Source organism: Helianthus annuus, chromosome 11, assembly GCF_002127325.2.
Source record: "Helianthus annuus cultivar XRQ/B chromosome 11, HanXRQr2.0-SUNRISE, whole genome shotgun sequence".
NCBI classification, from domain to species: domain Eukaryota; kingdom Viridiplantae; phylum Streptophyta; class Magnoliopsida; order Asterales; family Asteraceae; genus Helianthus; species Helianthus annuus.
Window position 1 is genome coordinate 19,728,364 of NC_035443.2, and position 22,169 is coordinate 19,750,532.

Below are 22,169 nucleotides of genomic sequence, written 5' to 3' on the forward strand. Positions count from 1 at the left end.
GGCAGCTAAATCTAACATAAATACAAGAAAAGGAACAAAAGTGGATTGCCCGACCCCTCGACAGCATCCTCCCAAGCAAAACAGAGAAGGCAGAAGACTGAACACGCCCCGTGCTCAGCGAGCACGGGGCCATGCCCAAGAAGCAGCAGATAAGACAAACCTATAGAAGCTTCTATTGCCCACCACGTGGCCGTGCCCAGTGAACACGGGGGCGTGGCGAAAGTACTGCAGGCGCATTAATTGTAATTGCGAATTACAATTAATGAGGAGAGAGATTGTCAGACAGGCACGGGGCCGTGCCCAGCAGACACGGGGCCGTGCCCAGCGGACACGGGGCCGTGCCCAGGCCTCTGTTCAGCCTGTAAATAGGAGTGCTTGGCTTCATTGCAACTCATCCCTTGACACACCACCTCTCTCACACTTCATCCACCACCCACCACCATCACAACACCATCATCCACCACCATCATCCATTGTCCATCATAGAGTGTGTGAGTCGTCTTGGGATCCAAGATTGATCGTAAGAGTTCTTGACAATCAAGGCCATGTTTGCCTAAGTCTCTTACATCACTTGGTGAAGACAAGTGTTTAGTATAATACTTTTTATTTTTAATCTTTTGCACTTTTTATTTGGTTTTGTATTAATGACTTTAATAACTAGTTTCTTATGTTGAAGGTGACTTTTCCTTATCGTTTGTCTGTGGTGTCTTGGCATTATTTTACTGTCTATATAAAATAAAAGATTTTCACCATTCATATCTCCACGGTCTATATGGAGGTATGTTGGCTACCTGGTCGGGGGTTAAGGGAACGGTTTGGTAAAGGTCTTGCCCTTGTTCAGCGTTTAGAGGTCCTGCAAGGGACCTGAGTCAAATTTAGTAGGATCTCCATCAATACCCAAAGGTATTGGATGGCGGGGATCCAAACTCTTTGACCCCCTCATAAGTAAACTACTATTAATACTATAACCCGGCTATTTATGACTGTATCCCTGCTGACTCATACTACTTAGTCGAGGGTAACGTCACCTCCAAAAGAGAGGCCTACCATAATTTGCATTAATAACTTAATTCATTATCTTTCAATAATCCGACCCTTTAGGATTGTATCCTTGCTGACTCAAACTACTGGGTTGAGGGTAACGTCGCCTTCAAAAGAGGGGCCTACTACAATAACTAAGATAATCTCTTAAACAAGTGCAAAAGTGCGAAAATAATCAAAGGTTATACTAATACACGAGTCGGATCCAAGTGATTCATCTTGTCTATCTGTTTTTATTTTTATTTAATTTTTCAGCATCTAGTTAGTTTTATTTTCTTAGTTTAAAAATCTTTTTCTAACATTTTAATTTGATTAGACGTTGAGGATAAACCGGTACTAAAAGCTCTTGTGTCCTTGGACGACCTCGGTATCTGATGTAGTGAGTAGTACGATAATGAAGATCAAACACGTTGATTCTGTGAATGCCCGTGTCGTTCTTCCCCAACCCCAAAATTCAACCCAAAGGGCTCGGAATTTGAAGTGAAAACTGTTTTTCTCAAAATTCAATTCTGATCTTTCATTTCACTAGGGCAATACATAAATAGAGACAGAAATTCGAAACGGGCCTAAAAAAGACAACGGCCCAAACACAAGCCCAAAAACAAAATGTCCAAAATACTTGAAAAAACATAAAAATGGAAAAAACTAATAGAAATAAGCGTTTTTTCGGCACGGACGATGACCCAAACCGCCGTAGGCAGTTTGCAGCAAGATAGAGCTCGTTCTCCCGTTCGTTTTGACTGGTCACACGCCCCAAACGGACCTCCGTAGCCCAAGTTAGAGCCATTTCAGCGAAGCCCCTTTTGTGACGCGATCTTGGGCCTCCAAGTACCGGATGGCCCGCTCTTCTACGCTTGGGCCCGCATCAGTATCTTACCAACACTATACTACGTCCACGATGGGTGCACTTGCCCATATGTGTGCTTAGTGTTAATAAATGTCGTGTTTTATAAATTTAGAACTTGGCTAAAAGTGTAAAAAGGACTTAAAATATACATCTAAAATATATTACACTACACACGCATCAAGTTTTTGGCGCCGCTGCCGGAGACACAAGGATTTTAAGAAAGCTTAAAATCGACGGCCTAATCAGTTTTTCAAAACCTTTTTAAACCGCGCGCACATTTTCCTGCATTTTAATTTAGTTTGCATTTACAGTAGCCTGAACACGGGGCCGTGCTGCATATTTTTAGTTAGATACCCAGATACAGAGTCTGAACATGGGGCCGTGCTCACTGAACATGCCCCCGTGCTCAACGAGACCAGTAACTTTAATTAAAACACCCAGATACAGACCCTGAACACGGGGTCGTGTTCAACAGACACGGGGCCGTGTCCAGCCTCTGTTTTCGTCTTTGTTTATGTTTTCTGGTCCCGAGACTCGGTTGTGGTCTGCTGAGTGATTCTTATGGATCAATACTCATGAGGTTACAACTACACCTATGAGGAGGATGATTATATGGGAGACTATTGCACTAATTGTGGAAACCCGCATTCGGTACAATATTGTAACTTATTTCAACCATCCACTTCATACAACTATTATGAGGAGCCCAGGTACGAGCCATCAAGTTCATACACATCCTATGAAGACCAAAGGTATGAACCTACCCCCTCATACTCATATTTTGATGAATCAAGGTATGAACCCTCATACTCATACTTTGAGGAGTCAAGGTATGAGCCACCACTTTCATATACTTATTATGAGGAACCATGGCGTGAACAACCCACCTCATATGAGTACTATGAAGAACAAAATTACGACCCTTATCCATCATATACTTACAATGAAGAACAATGGTATGAACCATCTACTTCATATGAGTACTATGAGGAACCAAGGATCGAACAACCGGATTCAAGCTTTGAGGATCCCGATCCTTTCTCTATCACCGAAGTGACCGATAGGATATTAGAACACATTAAAACTATCGAACGTTGCATAAAAGAATATCGCGTAAGGGAAGAGGAGTCCCGCGCAAGAGAAGAATTAAATAAAGAAACGATAGTTGAAGAGTTAAAAATGGAAGAACAAATAAGTGAAAAACCGACTCATGAGTTAGACAACGAAAAAGGTGAGGCCGATAACGCTAAAATTCAAGAAGAATCTAATTTTGAAGAAATTAATCTCTTGCCACCTTCTTTCGAAAATCATTGTTTAGTACCAACTCATGCTAAGTTTTTAAAAGAGCTAAACACTAACACTAAAATTGTAGAAATGGTAAGTGTTAAGTTAACTAATGATCAAACTTCACTAATAAAAGAAGATCCTTTTGAAATAAACATTACACCGGTTCCATGTTTCTTTCAAAATTCCTTTATTAGTAATATCACCATTGATAAAGATCTTTGTGTTAACATAATGCCTAATTACATTTTCGAAAAGTTAAGTATTAGTGATTTTACTCCACTTCAAATACCCATTTTTCTATCTAACCGGAGAATAATAAAATCAATCGGTGTAGTTGAGGATGTGTTGGTTCAAACGAATCAAATGGTTATTCCAACCGACTTTGTCATCCTCGATGACGCTCCTCTAGTGTTGGGAAGACCTTTTGTGAAAACTCACGAAGCTTTGAAAAACAGGAAGTACAATAATCTATCTATTTAATTAGGGGCATTCAAAAGAAGTGTCGACCTTGAGCGTTCAATGAAATATCCATTTGGCAATGACGACCCCCTAATTGAAGATGAGCCGGAACCACCTAACAAGCCTTACACAAAACTCTATTGGAACCGCTAATCACCCCAAATTTTTTCAAAAACTTTTCATTTTTTTTACTTGTCTTGGTTTAATTTTGGAATAACAAGTTCTAAAAAGGTTATATTTTTACAAATTTACAACCGATAGCGTCGTGATAAAAATAACCAACATAAGAAAATTATGAAAAAGCATGACAAATCTAGTTAAAATTTAATTATATATACTTGATCACATTATAAACCCATTCCCACAATAAGTGAGTTTTGAGCCTTTATTGAGCATACAAATACACATCTTTAGATTAAATGCTCATTTTTCGTTTCTTGTGTGAATAGCCGCTTGGTTTCTTACAACTCTAGAACTTGCCACGATGATACATTCCCGGTCCTTACCAACTTAAACCCGAGTAAGTAAATGATGGAGGCATTAGGACTAATCCTTTTTATTTCAACACCATTATTTTTCTTTTTTTTTTTACCACCTACCCAAAATCCCCCTAGTTAACCCCTTTGAGCCTAAACCTTTTCATTTCTTAACCCAAAACAAACACCCTTTTTTCCCACCAAAACCCCTTTTTCATTTTAAACCCTTATTTTAGTAACAAAGCGCGGTTTTTCTTATGACTTCCTTAAAAAATAGAGAGAGAGAGAGAGAGAGAGAAAAATGATGATGATAATGAAGCCAAAAGAAATAAACAAACAAGTCTATCAAAAAGAACTTTGTTTGAATAAGTGCTTCATCAAAATAAAAAGTTACAAAAAAAAAGAAAGAAAGAAATAAAGAAAGAAAATAAAAAGTCTTACGAAAACCGACGCTTTTTACGCCTTTCGCCCGTTTCTACTAACCACTAACCCAACCACCTACCTTTAACCCAAGCCAAACCCTTCCTCCAAAAAAGTACTCTTGATATTTACAAAGGTATATAGTTAAAAAGGAGCAGGATTGATTGCTTGGCAAGCCTATGGTAGGAATAAGTTCCATGCCGCTCGCGAGTGATTCACTAAAAAATTACACCTTCGGCCGAGTGTGAGTGATTTCTCCTGTGAGGTATGTGAACTTGTATATAAATGGAATTTTAAAAAGGCATGTTATGCCCGAATAAGTAATTTCTCTTATGAAACGTTCTAAATAAATCATAACGAATAGGATTGTAAATAAATAAAAATAAATCCCAATAAAGATCTTGGATTCCCGACACTCTATGACAAGCCAAAACCTTCTCTTCTACCCATTCCATTTGGGAGTGTAAGCCACGTTTTAAAGAGTTTTGCTTGAGGACAAGCAAAAATTCAAGTGTGGGGATATTTGATGTGTGTAAAATGCAACATATAAATTACATCAAATGAGGCATAAAACTAACCCTTTTTAAGTACGAATGTTGGAAAAAGAGTGTTCTTGTCTTCCTTTTGTATTTTCAGGATTAAATGAGCTCAAATTAAGAAAAGAAGCAAAAAGGCAGCTAAATCTAACATAAATACAAGAAAAGGAACAAAAGTGGATTGCCCGACCCCTCGACAGCATCCTCCCAAGCAAAACAGAGAAGGCAGAAGACTGAACACGCCCCGTGCTCAGCGAGCACGGGGCCGTGCCCAAGAAGCAGCAGGTAAGACAAACCTATAGAAGCTTCTATTGCCCACCACGGGGCCGTGCCCAGTGAACACGGGGGTGTGGCGAAAGTACTGCAGGCGCATTGATTGTAATTGCGAATTACAATTAATGAGGAGAGAGATTGTCAGACAGGCACGGGGCCGTGCCCAGCGGACACGGGGCCGTGCCCAGGCCTCTGTTCAGCCTATAAATAGGAGTGCTTGGCTTCATTGCAACTCATCCCTTGGCACACCACCTCTCTCACACTTCATCCACCACCCACCACCATCACAACACCATCATCCACCACCAGCATCCATTGTCCATCATAGAGTGTGTGAGTCGTCTCGGGATCCAAGATTGATCGTAAGAGTTCTTGACAATCAAGGACTTGTTTGCCTAAGTCTCTTACATCACTTGGTGAAGACAAGTGTTTAGTATAATACTTTTTATTTTTAATCTTTTGCACTTTTTATTTGGTTTTGTATTAATGACTTTAATAACTAATTTCTTATGTTGAAGGTGACTTTTCCTTATCGTTTGTCCATGGTGTCTTGGCATTATTTTACTGTCTATATAAAATAAAAGATTTTCACCATTCATATCTCCACGGTCTATATGGAGGTATGTTGGCTACCTGGTCGGGGGTTAAGGGAACAGTTTGGTAAAGGTCTTGCCCTTGTTCAGCATTTAGAGGTCCTGCAAGGGACCTGGGTCAAATTTAGTAGGATCTCCATCAATACCCAAAGGTATTGGATGGCGGGGATCCAAACTCTTTGACCCCCTCATAAGTAAACTACTATTAATACTATAACCCGGCTATTTATGACTGTATCCCTGCTGACTCATACTACTTAGTCGAGGGTAACGTCACCTCCAAAAGAGGGGCCTACCATAATTTGCATTAATAACTTAATTCATTATCTTTCAATAATCCGACCCTTTAGGATTGTATCCTTGCTGACTCAAACTACTGGGTTGAGGGTAACGTCGCCTTCAAAAGAGGGGCCTACTACAATAACTAAGATAATCTCTTAAACAAGTGCAAAAGTGCGAAAATAATCAAAGGTTATACTAATACACGAGTCGGATCCAAGTGATTCATCTTGTCTATCTGTTTTTATTTTTATTTAATTTTTCAGCATCTAGTTAGTTTTATTTTCTTAGTTTAAAAATCTTTTTCTAACATTTTGATTTGATGAGACGTTTAGGATAAACCGGTACTAAAAGCTCTTGTGTCCTTGGACGACCTCGGTATCTTACCAACACTATACTACGTCCACGATGGGTGCACTTGCCCATATGTGTGTTTAGTGTTAGTAAATATCGTGTTTTATAAATTTAAAACTTGGCTAAAAGTGTAAAAAGGGCTTAAAATATACATCTAAAATATATTACACTACACACGCATCAATGACGTACGAGCAATCGGACTTCGTCTCTACAAAGAAACCAAATAGAACCTACATCAAAACTGCAAATGGCGAAAATGCCTTAGTAAAGGGAGGAGGAACTGTTGAAATATCTCCCAATCTGAGACTGTCAAATTGTTTATATGTTCATTTGTTAACACACAAATTGTTATCAATAAGCCATGTTACAAAGTGTGACACTTCGGGTTTTCCCGGATAACCTTTCGATGTAACTTACGTGTATATGTGTTTCTGAATGAAAATTTGAACTATTGTGCTACATGTTATGTGTATTCATGTATATGTGAACATAGATATATATATGTGTGTGTTATATATTAGGGCCGAAACCTCAACCCGGCTCGAGACATGTTCGGTCTCGAGTGAACAGTAGTGATGGGCCGTTTGGGCCTTGACACCCCTTAGCCCACCCGGAAACAACCCTTGACCCACTCGATATATATATCGGCCAACCCTCACCATTTTACCATTTTGCAACATTTTCTCTCACACTCTCACACTCTCTACCTCTCACTAAAACCCCAAAACCCTAACCAAGATCACCTTCCTCTCCTTCCTTCTCCCTCTCGGATCAACCAACATCAAGAGCACCCTCGGTTCGAACTCGGAATCATCACTCGAAGGCTCCATCCTTGCACCAACTTGAACACCTTTGTGTCTCACTTGAATCGGTTAGTGTTATTATGTTCACTAGGTGTTTTGTTGCATAATGATGATAAATTGCCTTGACATGTTTGCATGATTGTTGGTTATTTAGTTGGTTATTTAGTTGATGTTGTTGATTGTTACTCTTGTTTGAGAAAATAGAGTGTTTTCCGGTTGTTACGATGTTTGGTTAAATGTTTGGTTAGATCGATTATTGTTATATGATTCGGATCATGTTAATAAATAAAAGGATATGTTATATTGTTTAGGTTGAATGGTTTTTGTATTCCGAATGATATTAAGGGTTTGGTTAGAGGGCTTATACATAAATTTTGGGTTGATTATTGATGAATGTGGTTTGAATGTTGTTTGAATATGAAGAACATGGTTGAAGATCATAAAATATTTTGAATATGCTTTGTTTGATCCGATTTAGACACAAAATAGACAAACAAACATGTTTAGTGGGCATAGTACACTGTTTCATGAAAATGCAATCCTATTGGACAGTACGTATTGCAGGTTCTAGATGATTTGCTGTGCACGTATCACGGTTGCGAGTCGCAACCTTTGGTTGCTACTCGAGACCACATCAAGTCTCGTCGAGACCTCCCAGTTGCGAGTCGCAATCAACGCGTATCGAATCCGGCTGCGAGTCGTAACCACTGCTGCTAAGTCGAAACCGCCGGTTGCGAGTCGGAACCTCTGGTTGCGAGTCGTAACCAAAACGTGATGAACCGAGACCTCGGTTGCGAGTCGTAACCCCGGTTGCGAGTCGCAACCACCCTTGTCTCGACTGGACTATTTTGGTGTTATTGGGCTTTGACTGTTGGGCTTTCTGTTGTCTGGGCTGCATGTTTGTCACTGCTGATTATATTGGGCTGACCCAATAACCCAACTGTTTGTTGTTACGCATGTTATACGTGTTTGCTATATGTGTTTGCCGTACGTGTTCGCTATGTGCTTATTTGTACCCAACTTGACCCATACTTGGTAACCATGCTAGGACGTGGTGACCAACATACTTGACCGGGTAAAAATATCTACCGAGCAACCAAAGGTGAGTTCACAACTTAAAAGCATGCGTCCCGGTGGTTTGGGACACGAGACTAGAACAACCCTATCCCCTTGTAAGAGGGGATACCATTCACTTTCCTTCCCTAGTTACTGGGAACAAACTTACTTTCTCTTCCCTTGTATTGGGAAACCTTTTAGTTAATTACTGTTTATACGGAATGCAACCAAACGGCACTAAACGCAACTCTATCACTCAAGTCCCTACTACATAATACCGATTAGTCGCCGGGGCCAGGTGAACGGGTTATTAGTTGATAGCGCTATTTAGGTTTTACCAACCTCACACCGTGCCATGGTATGGGATCGGTCGTGAACTAATGTAATCAGGCATCCGTCAATGATGATAGAACATTGACATCGGGGCATCCTGCGGAAACGCAAACGGTTACCTAGTGTTCGGTATTGGAAAAACAGTTTAGTCGCTAACTTTTGGGGTAGCTCCCCATGGCATGTATAAACGGATAAATTAACTGGTGAAACAAGTTTTTGGTAATTAAAACTGGACAACTAGTGAACTCACTCAGCATTATTGTTGACCCCTTACTGCATGCTTTGCAGGTGGCCAGTGACTGGAGCAGCTGCTTGGGATGTGTAGTGGTCGTCTGCCCGTGTGTTGGGCATTTATCATGCTTACCTTATGAACATTGTTTAAAACTGTTTATTTATGCTTCCGCTACTTTTTACTCTGAACTTGAAACATTGAACTCTAAACTTAACACTTGCTAATCGTATGGTTAGTAAGTACTATTTGAATATTAAATTTTATCATTCAGTATGATTGGTGGCTGGATCCTGGTCAGTCACGCCCCCGAAGCGGGTGTTACCCGCAGGTGGAAATTTGGGGGTGTGACAGATTGGTATCAGAGCCATTGGTTATAGTGAACTTGGTTTTAAAAAGGGAAAAAATCTTTTTGAGAAAAACCAGACTATAACCCGTGACTCGTGACAACACTACACTCCAAGTGCAAGGCTCGACTTATCTGACCTCCTAGCTCGGACCCATATTTACTTGCTTATTTGTCTTATGCTTTCTGCTTTACTATACGTACTAGTTTGCCTGATTAGATAGATACGCCTCCCCTCTTCTATCTCATTCTTGCTATGTTACGACACCACACTCATACTATGTTTTCTGGTTATGAAGACAATGAGTGGACGCGGACGAGGAAACGTCAACATGACTCAGGCTCAGTTCACTAACCTGCTCAACACGGTGGCTGCAGCTTTCGCAGCTCACCCTATAGGTAAGCTCGTTGTTTTAGGATGTTTAGATCCTACCGCCACATCGTCTTTTCGCCTCTAAACCTATTTCGCTTCACTCCTCACAACAGGTCAGCCTGCGCCTGTGCAACCACGTGTCTGTACCTTCAAGACCTTCATGGATTGCAAGCCTCTTCCATTCAGTGGCACTGAGGGTGCCATAGGTCTCCTGCACTGGATCGAGAAGGTCGAAGCTGTTTTTGCTGTCTGCGAGTGTCCCCCTGCTAATTGGGTGAAGTTTGCTACTGGTACTCTTGAGGGAAGCGCACTTTCATGGTGGAAGGCGCAAATTCAAATGCTTGGTTTGGAGACTGCAAACGCTACTGCATGGGAAGATTTCAAGGATATGATCAAGGAAGAGTACTGTCACAGGGATGACATCCACAAACTCGAGGACGAGTACTATGAACTCAAGATGGTTGGGTCAGAGATTGAGACCTACACCAAGCTGTCCAACGACTATGCTGCTCTTTGTCCAAACATGTCCCGACCCATGTACCGAAGGATCGAATTGTACATCAAGGGTTTAGTCCCGGAAATCAGGAGCCATGTAACCTCGGCCAACCTCACTGCCATACAGCCCGTGGTTCGTCTTGCCCACAAACTCACCAACCAGGTTGTGGAGGAGGGCAGGTTGCCCAAATGGATCAGTGCTGCAGAAGGAACTTCTAGCGAGGGTAAACGAAAGTGGGATGGAAATCAGGGCAAGGACGCTAACTCTACTCAGGCCCCAGCTCAGCAAAGGAAAACTGACAACAACAAGGGCACTCAGCAACAGGGTGGCTACCGGGGAAGCTACCCTAAGTGCAACAAGTGTAACAGGCACCACAATGGGGCATGTAACAAGGGCCAGTGTCAGCGATGCCACAAGATGGGGCACGAAGCCAAGGATTGTAGGAGTCAGTTCCCAGCAAGGCAGAATCAGCAACAACCCCAACAGCAACAGCAGCAGGGAAACAACCGGGAATGTTTTAAATGTGGGGTAACAGGGCACATGCGAAAGGATTGCCCTGAACTGAATCAGAATCGCAACAACAATCAGGGAGCTGGGAACAATGAGCAGAACAACAATGCTGGGAATGCAAGGGGAAGAGCTTTCGTGATTGGAGCTGGAGAAGCAAGGAACGACCCCAACGTCGTGGCGGGTAAGTTCCTACTTGATGATCGTTATGTTTCCGTGTTATTTGATTCCGGTGCCGATGCCAGTTATGTATCCCTTCGCATTAGTAAGAAACTTAAGCACCCGCCCGCATTATTAAGTTCTAAGCACATCGTCGAGATAGCTAATGGTAAGAACATCGAGGCCACGCACATGATCCACGACTGCACACTAGAATTGTCTGGCCACACGTTTAGTATCGATCTTTTCCCCGTCAAACTTAGAAGCTTTGATGTCGTCATTGGTATGGATTGGTTATCCAAACATCGCGCTGAGATCCTCTGTCAAGAGAAAGCAGTTCGTATACCTCGTCGTTCTGGCCAACCCCTCATCGTTCAAGGCAACAAAGGTGGAGAAGTCACAGGCATTATCTCGCTCCTGAAAGCCCAGAAGTGTTTACAAAAAGGGCACACCGCTATCCTCGCACTCGTCACCGACACCCACGATAAGGAAAAGAGGATTGAAGATTTTCCTGTAGTACGCGACTATCCTGAGGTATTTCCTGAGGAACTACCTGGACTTCCTCCCCACCGTCAGGTCGAATTTCAAATCGAGCTAGCTCCCGGAGCAGCACCCATAGCTCGTGCACCTTACCGACTAGCCCCTGCAGAACTGAAGGAACTCTCGACGCAACTACAAGAACTATTGGATAAAGGATTTATCCGTCCTAGTTCGTCACCCTGGGGAGCCCCAGTACTCTTTGTTAAGAAGAAGGATGGCACATTCCGAATGTGCATCGACTATCGTGAGTTGAACAAGGTTACCATCAAGAATCGTTACCCTCTCCCGCGCATCGACGACCTATTCGATCAGCTGCAAGGATCGAGCTACTATTCTAAGATCGACCTACGGTCAGGCTATCATCAGTTGAGAGTACGTGACGAAGATATTTCCAAGACTGCGTTTAGGACCCGTTATGGTCACTATGAATTTCTCGTTATGCCTTTCGGAATGACCAACGCGCCGGCAGTGTTCATGGATCTTATGAACCGCGTATGTAAGCCTTACCTCGACAAATTCGTGATTGTGTTTATCGACGACATCCTGATTTATTCGAAAAGTCAAGAGGAGCATGAACAACACCTACGCCTTATTCTGGAACTCCTTCGCAACGAGCAGCTGTACGCCAAGTTCTCTAAATGTGACTTCTGGCTTCGAGAAGTCCATTTCCTCGGCCATGTAGTTAATAAGAACGGAATTCATGTTGACCCAGCTAAGATCGAATCAATAAAGAACTGGCCTACGCCTAAGACTCCCACTGAAGTTCGCCAATTCTTGGGTTTGGCAGGCTACTACCGCAGATTCATTCAGGGATTCTCAAAGATTGCACAACCCCTCACTATACTCACTCAGAAAGGCGTCGCCTACAAGTGGAATGAAGCACAGGAATCTGCTTTTCAGAGGCTTAAGGATAACCTCTGTAGCGCTCCTATTCTCTCGTTGCCTGAAGGCACTGACGACTTTGTAGTTTACTGCGATGCATCTATTCATGGACTCGGTTGCGTGTTGATGCAACGCGAGAAAGTTATTGCCTACGCCTCTCGACAACTCAAGACACATGAAAGAAACTACACTACGCACGATTTGGAACTGGGAGCAGTGATCTTTGCTCTGAAGATATGGAGACATTACCTGTACGGTACCAAGTGCACTATTTACACCGATCACAGGAGTCTCGAGCATATCTTTAGGCAAAAGGAATTGAACATGCGACAACGTCGATGGGTCGAACACTTGAATGACTACGAATGCGCCATCAAGTATCATCCGGGCAAGGCCAACGTCGTGGCAGACGCCCTCAGCCGAAAGGACACTGTACCAAAGCGCGTGCGAGCATTGCAACTTACCATCCAGTCTAACCTCCCTACCCAGATCCGACATGCTCAAGTCGAAGCATTGAAACCGGAAAACATCAGGGCTGAATCTTTGCGAGGATCGAGGCAGCAACTAGAACAGAAGGAAGATGGCGCTTACTATGTAACAGGGCGCATTTGGGTCCCTCTCTACGGAGATTTACGTGAACTCGTGATGGATGAAGCCCACAAGTCCCGCTACTCCGTACATCCTGGTTCGGACAAGATGTACCACGACTTGAAGACTACATATTGGTGGCCTGGTATGAAGGCCCACATAGCAACATACGTCAGCAAATGTTTGACTTGCGTGAGAGTCAAGACAGAATACCAGACGCCAGCAGGTCTACTTCAACAACCAGAAATCCCGAAATGGAAATGGGAGCAAATTTCCATGGATTTCGTTACAGGGCTACCTAGGTCCCAACGCGGAAATGATACTATTTGGGTAATAGTAGACCGATTGACCAAGTCCGCGCACTTTCTGGCTATTAAGGAAACAGACAAGTTCTCTACCTTGGCGGAGATTTACTTAAAGGAAGTAGTTTCGAGGCACGGAGTGCCAACCTCAATTATTTCCGACCGAGACGCTCGTTTTACTTCGGAATTGTGGCAAGCTATGCACAAATCCTTTGGCTCATGTTTGGACATGAGCACCGCTTATCACCCGCAAACGGATGGGCAGTCTGAACGCACCATCCAAACCCTAGAAGACATGCTTAGAGCGTGTGTAATCGATTTTGGCAAGAACTGGGAGAAGCATCTACCGTTAGTAGAGTTCTCGTATAACAACAGTTACCACACTAGTATTCAGGCAGCACCTTTTGAGGCATTGTACGGTCGTAAATGCCGGTCACCCCTTTGCTGGGCAGAAATCGGTGATAGTCAAATCACGGGCCCAGAGATGGTGGTAGATACAACGGAAAAGATTGCCCAGATCAGACAACGCATGGCGGCAGCTCGTGACCGTCAGAAGAGTTACGCTGATAAGCGTAGGAAACCATTGGAATTCCAGGTCGGTGACCGGGTTCTACTTAAAGTCTCACCCTGGAAGGGTGTGGTTCGCTTTGGTAAACGGGGCAAGCTTAATCCGCGATATATCGGACCATTCGAAATTACCGAGAAAATCGGTAAGGTTGCTTATAGATTGAACCTGCCTGAGGAACTGAGCGCGGTACACAACGTATTTCACGTATCCAATCTGAAGAAGTGTCTGTCAGATGAAACGCTCCTAATTCCTTTCAAGGAACTAACTATTGACGAACAGCTACACTTTACTGAGGAACCAATCGAGATCACGGATCGAGTGATCAAAACCCTCAAACGTAGCCAGATACCTCTTGTACGAGTCCGTTGGAACTCGCGACGCGGCCCAGAGTTTACCTGGGAGCGGGAAGACCAGATGAAGCACAAGTATCCCCGGCTGTTCCCAAACGAAAACCCCAGCACTGAAGCTACAACCGAATTTCGGGACGAAATTCCAAACTAACGGGGGGATGATGTGACACCCCGTTGAAACGCTTTCACTTACGCTAGCTTGACAGTGGCTGCCTTAACTTTCGGGACGAAAGTTCCTAAAACTTGGGGATAATGTGACACTTCGGGTTTTCCCGGATAACCTTTCGATGTAACTTACGTGTATATGTGTTTCTGAATGAAAATTTGAACTATTGTGCTACATGTTATGTGTATTCATGTATATGTGAACATAGATATATATATGTGTGTGTTATATATTAGGGCCGAAACCTCAACCCGGCTCGAGACATATTCGGTCTCGAGTGAACAGTAGTGATGGGCCGTTTGGGCCTTGACACCCCTTAGCCCACCCGGAAACAACCCTTGACCCACTCGATATATATATCGGCCAACCCTCACCATTTTACCATTTTGCAACATTTTCTCTCACACTCTCACACTCTCTACCTCTCACTAAAACCCCAAAACCCTAACCAAGATCACCTTCCTCTCCTTCCTTCTCCCTCTCGGATCAACCAACATCAAGAGCACCCTCGGTTCGAACTCGGAATCATCACTCGAAGGCTCCATCCTTGCACCAACTTGAACACCTTTGTGTCTCACTTGAATCGGTTAGTGTTATTATGTTCACTAGGTGTTTTGTTGCATAATGATGATAAATTGCCTTGACATGTTTGCATGATTGTTGGTTATTTAGTTGGTTATTTAGTTGATGTTGTTGATTGTTACTCTTGTTTGAGAAAATAGAGTGTTTTCCGGTTGTTACGATGTTTGGTTAAATGTTTGGTTAGATCGATTATTGTTATATGATTCGGATCATGTTAATAAATAAAAGGATATGTTATATTGTTTAGGTTGAATGGTTTTTGTATTCCGAATGATATTAAGGGTTTGGTTAGAGGGCTTATACATAAATTTTGGGTTGATTATTGATGAATGTGGTGTGAATGTTGTTTGAATATGAAGAACATGGTTGAAGATCATAAAATATTTTGAATATGCTTTGTTTGATCCGATTTAGACACAAAATAGACAAACAAACATGTTTAGTGGGCATAGTACACTGTTTCATGAAAATGCAATCCTATTGGACAGTACGTATTGCAGGTTCTAGATGATTTGCTGTGCACGTATCACGGTTGCGAGTCGCAACCTTTGGTTGCTACTCGAGACCACATCAAGTCTTGTCGAGACCTCCCAGTTGCGAGTCGCAATCAACGCGTATCGAATCCGGCTGCGAGTCGTAACCACTACTGCTAAGTCGAAACCGCCGGTTGCGAGTCGGAACCTCTGGTTGCGAGTCGTAACCAAAACGTGATGAACCGAGACCTCGGTTGCGAGTCGTAACCCCGGTTGCGAGTCGCAACCACCCTTGTCTCGACTGGACTATTTTGGTGTTATTGGGCTTTGACTGTTGGGCTTTCTGTTGTCTGGGCTGCATGTTTGTCACTGCTGATTATATTGGGCTGACCCAATAACCCAACTGTTTGTTGTTACGCATGTTATACGTGTTTGCTATATGTGTTTGCCGTACGTGTTCGCTATGTGCTTATTTGTACCCAACTTGACCCATACTTGGTAACCATGCTAGGACGTGGTGACCAACATACTTGACCGGGTAAAAATATCTACCGAGCAACCCAAGGTGAGTTCACAACTTAAAAGCATGCGTCCCGGTGGTTTGGGACACGAGACTAGAACAACCCTATCCCCTTGTAAGAGGGGATACCATTCACTTTCCTTCCCTAGTTACTGGGAACAAACTTACTTTCTCTTCCCTTGTATTGGGAAACCTTTTAGTTAATTACTGTTTATACGGAATGCAACCAAACGGCACTAAACGCAACTCTATCACTCAAGTCCCTACTACATAATACCGATTAGTCGCCGGGGCCAGGCGAACGGGTTATTAGTTGATAGCGCTATTTAGGTTTTACCAACCTCACACCGTGCCATGGTATGGGATCGGTCGTGAACTAATGTACTCAGGCATCCGTCAATGATGATAGAACATTGACATCGGGGCATCCTGCGGAAACGCAAACGGTTACCTAGTGTTCGGTATTGGAAAAACAGTTTAGTCGCTAACTTTTGGGGTAGCTCCCCATGGCATGTATAAACGGATAAATTAACTGGTGAAACGAGTTTTTGGTAATTAAAACTGGACAACTAGTGAACTCACTCAGCATTATTGTTGACCCCTTACTGCATGCTTTGCAGGTGGCCAGTGACTGGAGCAGCTGCTTGGGATGTGTAGTGGTCGTCTGCCCGTGTGTTGGGCATTTATCATGCTTACCTTATGAACATTGTTTAAAACTGTTTATTTATGCTTCCGCTACTTTTTACTCTGAACTTGAAACATTGAACTCTAAACTTAACACTTGCTAATCGTATGGTTAGTAAGTACTATTTGAATATTAAATTTTATCATTCAGTATGATTGGTGGCTGGATCCTGGTCAGTCACGCCCCCGAAGCGGGTGTTACCCGCAGGTGGAAATTTGGGGGTGTGACACAAAGGAACTCAAGTGCACAGTTCTAATGCATCCTCATTTTTGGTGGATTCGCTCCGAGAATCGATTCCTTAACCGTTGAATGCGTAGAACACGTATCTTGTGCGGAATCCAAGTACGTGTGTATATTGAACATAAAGATGTAATTAAACTATGATTTCTATTGATGATAAACGTTCACAGAACCACGGAATCAAACTGACGGAGTTTTTCTCTAAGTCAACAAAGTTACCAAATGAACAAGACCCTACACACATATATATAAGCATAGTGCCTTCGTACGAAACAAACTATGAATGGGCTCGGTTTGTACGAGTCGGCTCCCTTCGTACGAACCGGCTATGTCCTTTTGTACGAACATGCTTCTATACACATGAACTTTATGATTTCCTATGTTCAGCACCAGTCTTGTCTCATCTGATTAAGCTACGATACATGATTGACGGAAGTGATAGACACACCGCACTCACAGACTCCCCTTTGGATATTACTGCAGTCAATCTCATAGCTTTCTATCTTCTCTCTGTCTAGAAGCTTTGACATCTTCAGTACCACATACTCCCCTTCAAGCTTCACCTGTATCTGCTTCCTGCTTCAGCAGCTCCCCCTTTCCGTCGACTTATCTCCAGGCTCCCCCTTTCTTTAAGTTTCCGTGCTTTTCAGGATCGGCACCTGGTTCTATCTCTACAAGCTCTCCCTTGCTTTGAGCTCATCTTCAGACTCCCCCTTAGCCTCAACTATTAGGATCATAATCTGGCTTATCATCTGAAAATCTAACAATTTCAAACCACTTGTAAAATATTTGAGAATTTAGGTCCAAAATTGTAAATCTAGCTCTGAACACAAATATTTAACAATTAAAGCTTTTAGGTCATTCAGAAATGGTAACCTGGCTCTAAGCATAGATGTAACAATATGTAAATTCTCAGGATTGCCCGACTCTACTCCTCTATCAAATAACTCTATATTTGACAGTTAAGCATCCAAAATCCTCACAGATAATCATCCAAGTCCAAATTAATGACCTTGGAGATTTCACAAACTCTTTTTAGATTTTTCGTTTAAAAATCACAAGTTTCAAATTAATGAACTTGTTTATTTTCAGAAACATGTTCAGCATACTTAGATTTTGAGACTCTGCTTTCAGACATCAGTTGTCGAAAATAAAGTTGAAACAAAGTCTTTTTGTCTTTTTTAAAGTTTATGCTAAAACACTCCGAAAATCTTTTTGTAATGTTTCTTTAATGAAAAACAATAAAGATATTTACAAACAATATTTTTGTTTCAGTTCATGTCAGAGAATCATATCAGTTTATGACAAATCACTAGCACCGCTAACCCTTCTAGACTTTAAGTTCTAAACGATTCACTTAGATTATCAGTATACTATACTGATCCACTTAAATTTTCACTTAGACTTCAACTGATTCGAGATACAAGATTTAGTGTTTTAAGAACTTAACTTATTCGCATGTCCCACCTCAGAATATACTCTCGTATCAAAATTCCCTAGATTCAGTCTTACAGGTGAATATACTATATTGATATTTGTACTATGGGTTAGTGCGAGACCTTGAGAGCTAAGGTATGAACTATCGTTCAGTCAAAGAGATGAAGGCTCGACTTTGAGGTGTGTCCCACTTAGGGATCTTCTTTACAACTGCACTTGATATATTTCTTCCGATAGTTTTTAATTTTTATAAAGTGGGATTTTTTTAAAGCACGCAAAGTATTATATGAGGTCTAGACCATTGCTGAAGCAAAATTAGAAGACCAAGGATAATGCCCCAGATATCAAACATTATAAAGACCTAGTATCTCAGAATCAGGCAACCTCTCAAACGAGATTTCGAAGGTTATCCATATATCCAGAGATGTTCCTCACGAGATAAGCAAGTTATTAATTTTATGTTTATATCTCGTAATCAATTTACTAAATGTGTAAAAACCTACTGGCATATCATTAGTGAGATCGTTTATCACATTTTAATTTTCCATTTCTTTAGCGTACTGTGATTGTCTATTGATGTACTATCATTTCCTCTTTTTACACAAAAACTCATTTTTGAAATTTTCAAGTTTTTGGCTTTTTCAAATTTTCAACTGTTTTTGTTTTTTCCTGAAAATATTTACTCCCCCTAAAATCCAAAACATTTAAGAAAATTTAACAACCCAATGCAGATAGCTTTATCTCGCCATCCATTTTCTACTTGACATGAGATGCAGAAAGTACCCCCATGATTTACAACACATTGATTTTTGACAAGTTAAAACCATGTTCAATCACTTGTGAATATAATCATGTTCGTTGAGCCGTGAGGGTTTCGGCGTATTCAATCAATCTATTTTTGAAAAAAAATTTTTAACAAAAACTAAAAACATATTTTTTTCATTTTTAAAATTTTTTGACAAAATAAAAACATATTTTTTAGTTTTTAAATTTTATTAGGGTTTTTGAAATATGTTTTATTTATATACAAAAACAAACAAACTCCCTGTTTTTCACTTGCAGGGACCTACCACCTCCTGTGCCAGTCTGCTCCGTTTCTCCTCTTAACATTCAGTTATCTTCAGGAGCACCTGCACAATCAAATAATTAAATCATTTGAATAATGCAACCCATGCCTGTTTGACCTTGGGTATTGTAACACAATATGAATTGTTCAACTTTGGGAAATCTTTGTCAATTTTAACAAAAACTTTTTCGTTCTTATTTTCAACCTTTTTGGTTGAATCGATTTTCCGTTTATCACTCAGAGAAGTCTGTTTCTTGACTACCCAAGTTTGGCCTTTTAAAACATTCCTTTGATAAAACCATGCATTTTAAATGTTTTGTTTTGACAAATCAGCTTTAGGTTTCCAAAATTAGTTTGGCTTTGTTAAATCAGCCGTTGATTTCCAACTTTGTTTAGTCTCAAATTTGGGTGCTTTGACTTCCAAATTTGTTGTGATTTAACCTTGGATGTTTTCGGCTTCCAAATGTTTTTTGACTCAAACTTGGTTGACGTTTGTTTCACAACATCAGACTTCTTTTTCTCTTTTTCAACATCAACAGGCTTCAGATTTGGACATTTACGACCAACATGTCCAATTTAATCACATTTAAACCATGTTTTTTCGAAACATCTTTAGCCTATTGTCGTTGCTTTTTCTAAGCATAGAACTCTTCATTAGAGTGTCATCTAAATTGGAGTTCTTTCTTTTCATGTGAACTTGTTTTGTGAACAAAGTTCATCTTTTTCTAATAATTTTGCTGTTCAGCCCTTTTCTTTTGATATTGTTTCTTCTTATAACCCAACCCATCCTTCATGTTTTACTTTTTGTAACCAGGTTTGTTATAAAAAGTTTTGTTGCTCTTGCCAGCAAATTTTTCAATTTCAGACTTCTCGATTTCTACCAATTTGAAAACTTTGTCAATTTTATCCGGAATCACATTTTAAATCGGAACTTCAATATCTAAGGATAAATTATCCGATCAAATCATGGTGTATGCCAATCCTATTGAATCATCATTCGCATCTTTCTCAGATTTTGAATTTTTCAAATAGTTTTTGTGGAAACTTTCCTCATCTTCATCTTGTGACTCGGACTTATTTGTTTTGGTAGAATCCTTTTTCAAAGCACTTTCAATGACCTTACCTACCACCTCTGAATCACCAGTATCATCAGATTTGGAATAGGTTAAGTCAATATTTTCTGGCAATTGATCAACCATGTTGAAAGCTTTTTCCACATTTTTGTCATCATAGAATGTGAACTTTTTCTCTAACGGTAGTGGAACCTGATGATATTCTGAACCAATTCCTTTCTGTTTCTTTCAGAATCTTTATCATCCGGTCTTATGTTGAAAATACGTTCACAAACATATGATGAAGCGTGATAACTATGCAACTTGTTATTATCTTGTTCTAAATTAGCCATTTTACATTTAAGCTCAGCAACTTCTTCAATATATGAATTTACAACTTGTTGTTTTACTACATACTGTTGTTTAAGTGTTTGTGATGTTTCAGGACATTGTGAAAGTCTAGATTGAACAAGTTTCATTTGGCTTTCCACCGCTTCATATGTTTCTGTTGTAATATGATATGCAAGTTTTATTGAATCATATTCCTTTTTCATTTCTTGAACCACATTTTCTTTTTGCAAACGTTCTTCAGTCATTTCTGAACACTTTTGTTTCAAAATCTCATATTCTTTTTTAAAAACTTTACATTTTTTGTAAGCTTTTCATCATTATTTTTCAAAACTTTTTCGTTTTCAAACATTTCTTTAGATTTATCTTTGAAAAGTTATTCAATTTTAGAAAATTCCATATCTCTGGTTCTGAATTTTTCATCCTTTTCCGTACAAGCTCTGCATATTTCCTCACATTTCTTGCACTGATCATTAGTTTTATTATCAATTTTATTTAACATTTTAGAAGATTCAGTTTGAGTAATTACCTCAGTTTTTGGCACCTTGGCTTCTTCTGTCGTCTGCTTCTGAACTTCTTCCATCACCTCTTGTTTTTTAGCAACAACTTCTTCTGCTGGCTTCTTCAGCTTCTCATCAGCTGTATTCTGACTTTCTTCACTAGCTGCTTCTTTTTTCTTCATCTCTTCATCCTTCTGTTCACCTTCACCATCATTTTTACCTGCTGTCTTCTTCAACTCGTCTACCATCTTCTCAACATTTTGCTTCATTCTCTCTTCGTCTCTCTTCTTTAAACTAGCTGTCATTACATCTCTGATTATCTTATTTAGTTTTTTGAGATAATCTTTATTTTATTCTATCTTCGAATAATATTCTCCAGATAGAGGAATAACTGCAAGTACATCATTGTAAACCACTTTGCTTGAATCAACAACCGGATCTCCTTTGTGATTGACGTAGCATTCTCACTTTTTGTCCCATCTACTCATTCTCCTAGCTTCATCGTACTCTCTTTGTATCTCATCTATTCTGTAATCTGTAAAATGTCTTTCTGTGTATGTTTTCTCTTGAAGAATTTCCTCTTTTGTTTTCACTTCAGCCACCATTGCAAACTTTTCTTTCAGTAGATACTTGTTCTAGTTAAACCCTTCGTCTTCTTGAATCATCACTAAAGCTTGTGTTCTTTCTTTTGATGATCCTCACCAATTTGCTTTAGATTTGATTTGGACAATTGCTCACTGTTTTTATGATAGATAGCCTTCTTGTAGTAATCATCATGAAATGGATTGACATGATCAGCTACTTCCGGTCGACACACTCTCTTTTGAAATAACCCTTTTGTTTGCATCTGAAACATGTGACTTTCGACTTGTCAAACCCTAGGTTTGTGTTTGAACCTTCAAGACACTGTCCGCCTGTTATCTCCATAAAACGTTGTGCTCTTCTAATGCCACTAGCCAAACACCATCTGATATCAATGAGTTCCATCTCCTCCGAATCT

General features: G+C 40.7%; 1 protein-coding gene across 1 annotated transcript; it reads right to left on the reverse strand.

Moving 5' to 3' along the window:
- Nucleotides 1-21,045: 21,045 nt before the first annotated feature.
- Nucleotides 21,046-21,774, reverse strand: LOC110901686 (calponin homology domain-containing protein DDB_G0272472-like). Its single transcript, XM_022148491.1, has 3 exons — nt 21,638-21,774; nt 21,199-21,481; nt 21,046-21,135 (listed from the first exon to the last, which is right to left on the reverse strand). Exons 1-3 carry the CDS (start codon nt 21,772-21,774, stop codon nt 21,046-21,048), a joined length of 510 nt encoding a protein of 169 aa, XP_022004183.1.
- Between the last annotated feature and the right edge of the window lie 395 nt (nt 21,775-22,169).

Coding starts and splice junctions, on each gene's coding strand:
- LOC110901686 (XM_022148491.1), bottom strand. CDS start 21,774: ATGGTGGCTGAAGTGAAAACAAAAGAGGAAATTCTTCAAGAGAAAACA. Junction 21,482..21,637: donor ATGAGTAGATGGGACAAAAA/GTGAGAATGCTA, acceptor TAAGATAATCAG/AGATGTAATGACAGCTAGTT. Junction 21,136..21,198: donor CCAAGGTGCCAAAAACTGAG/GTAATTACTCAA, acceptor ACTAATGATCAG/TGCAAGAAATGTGAGGAAAT.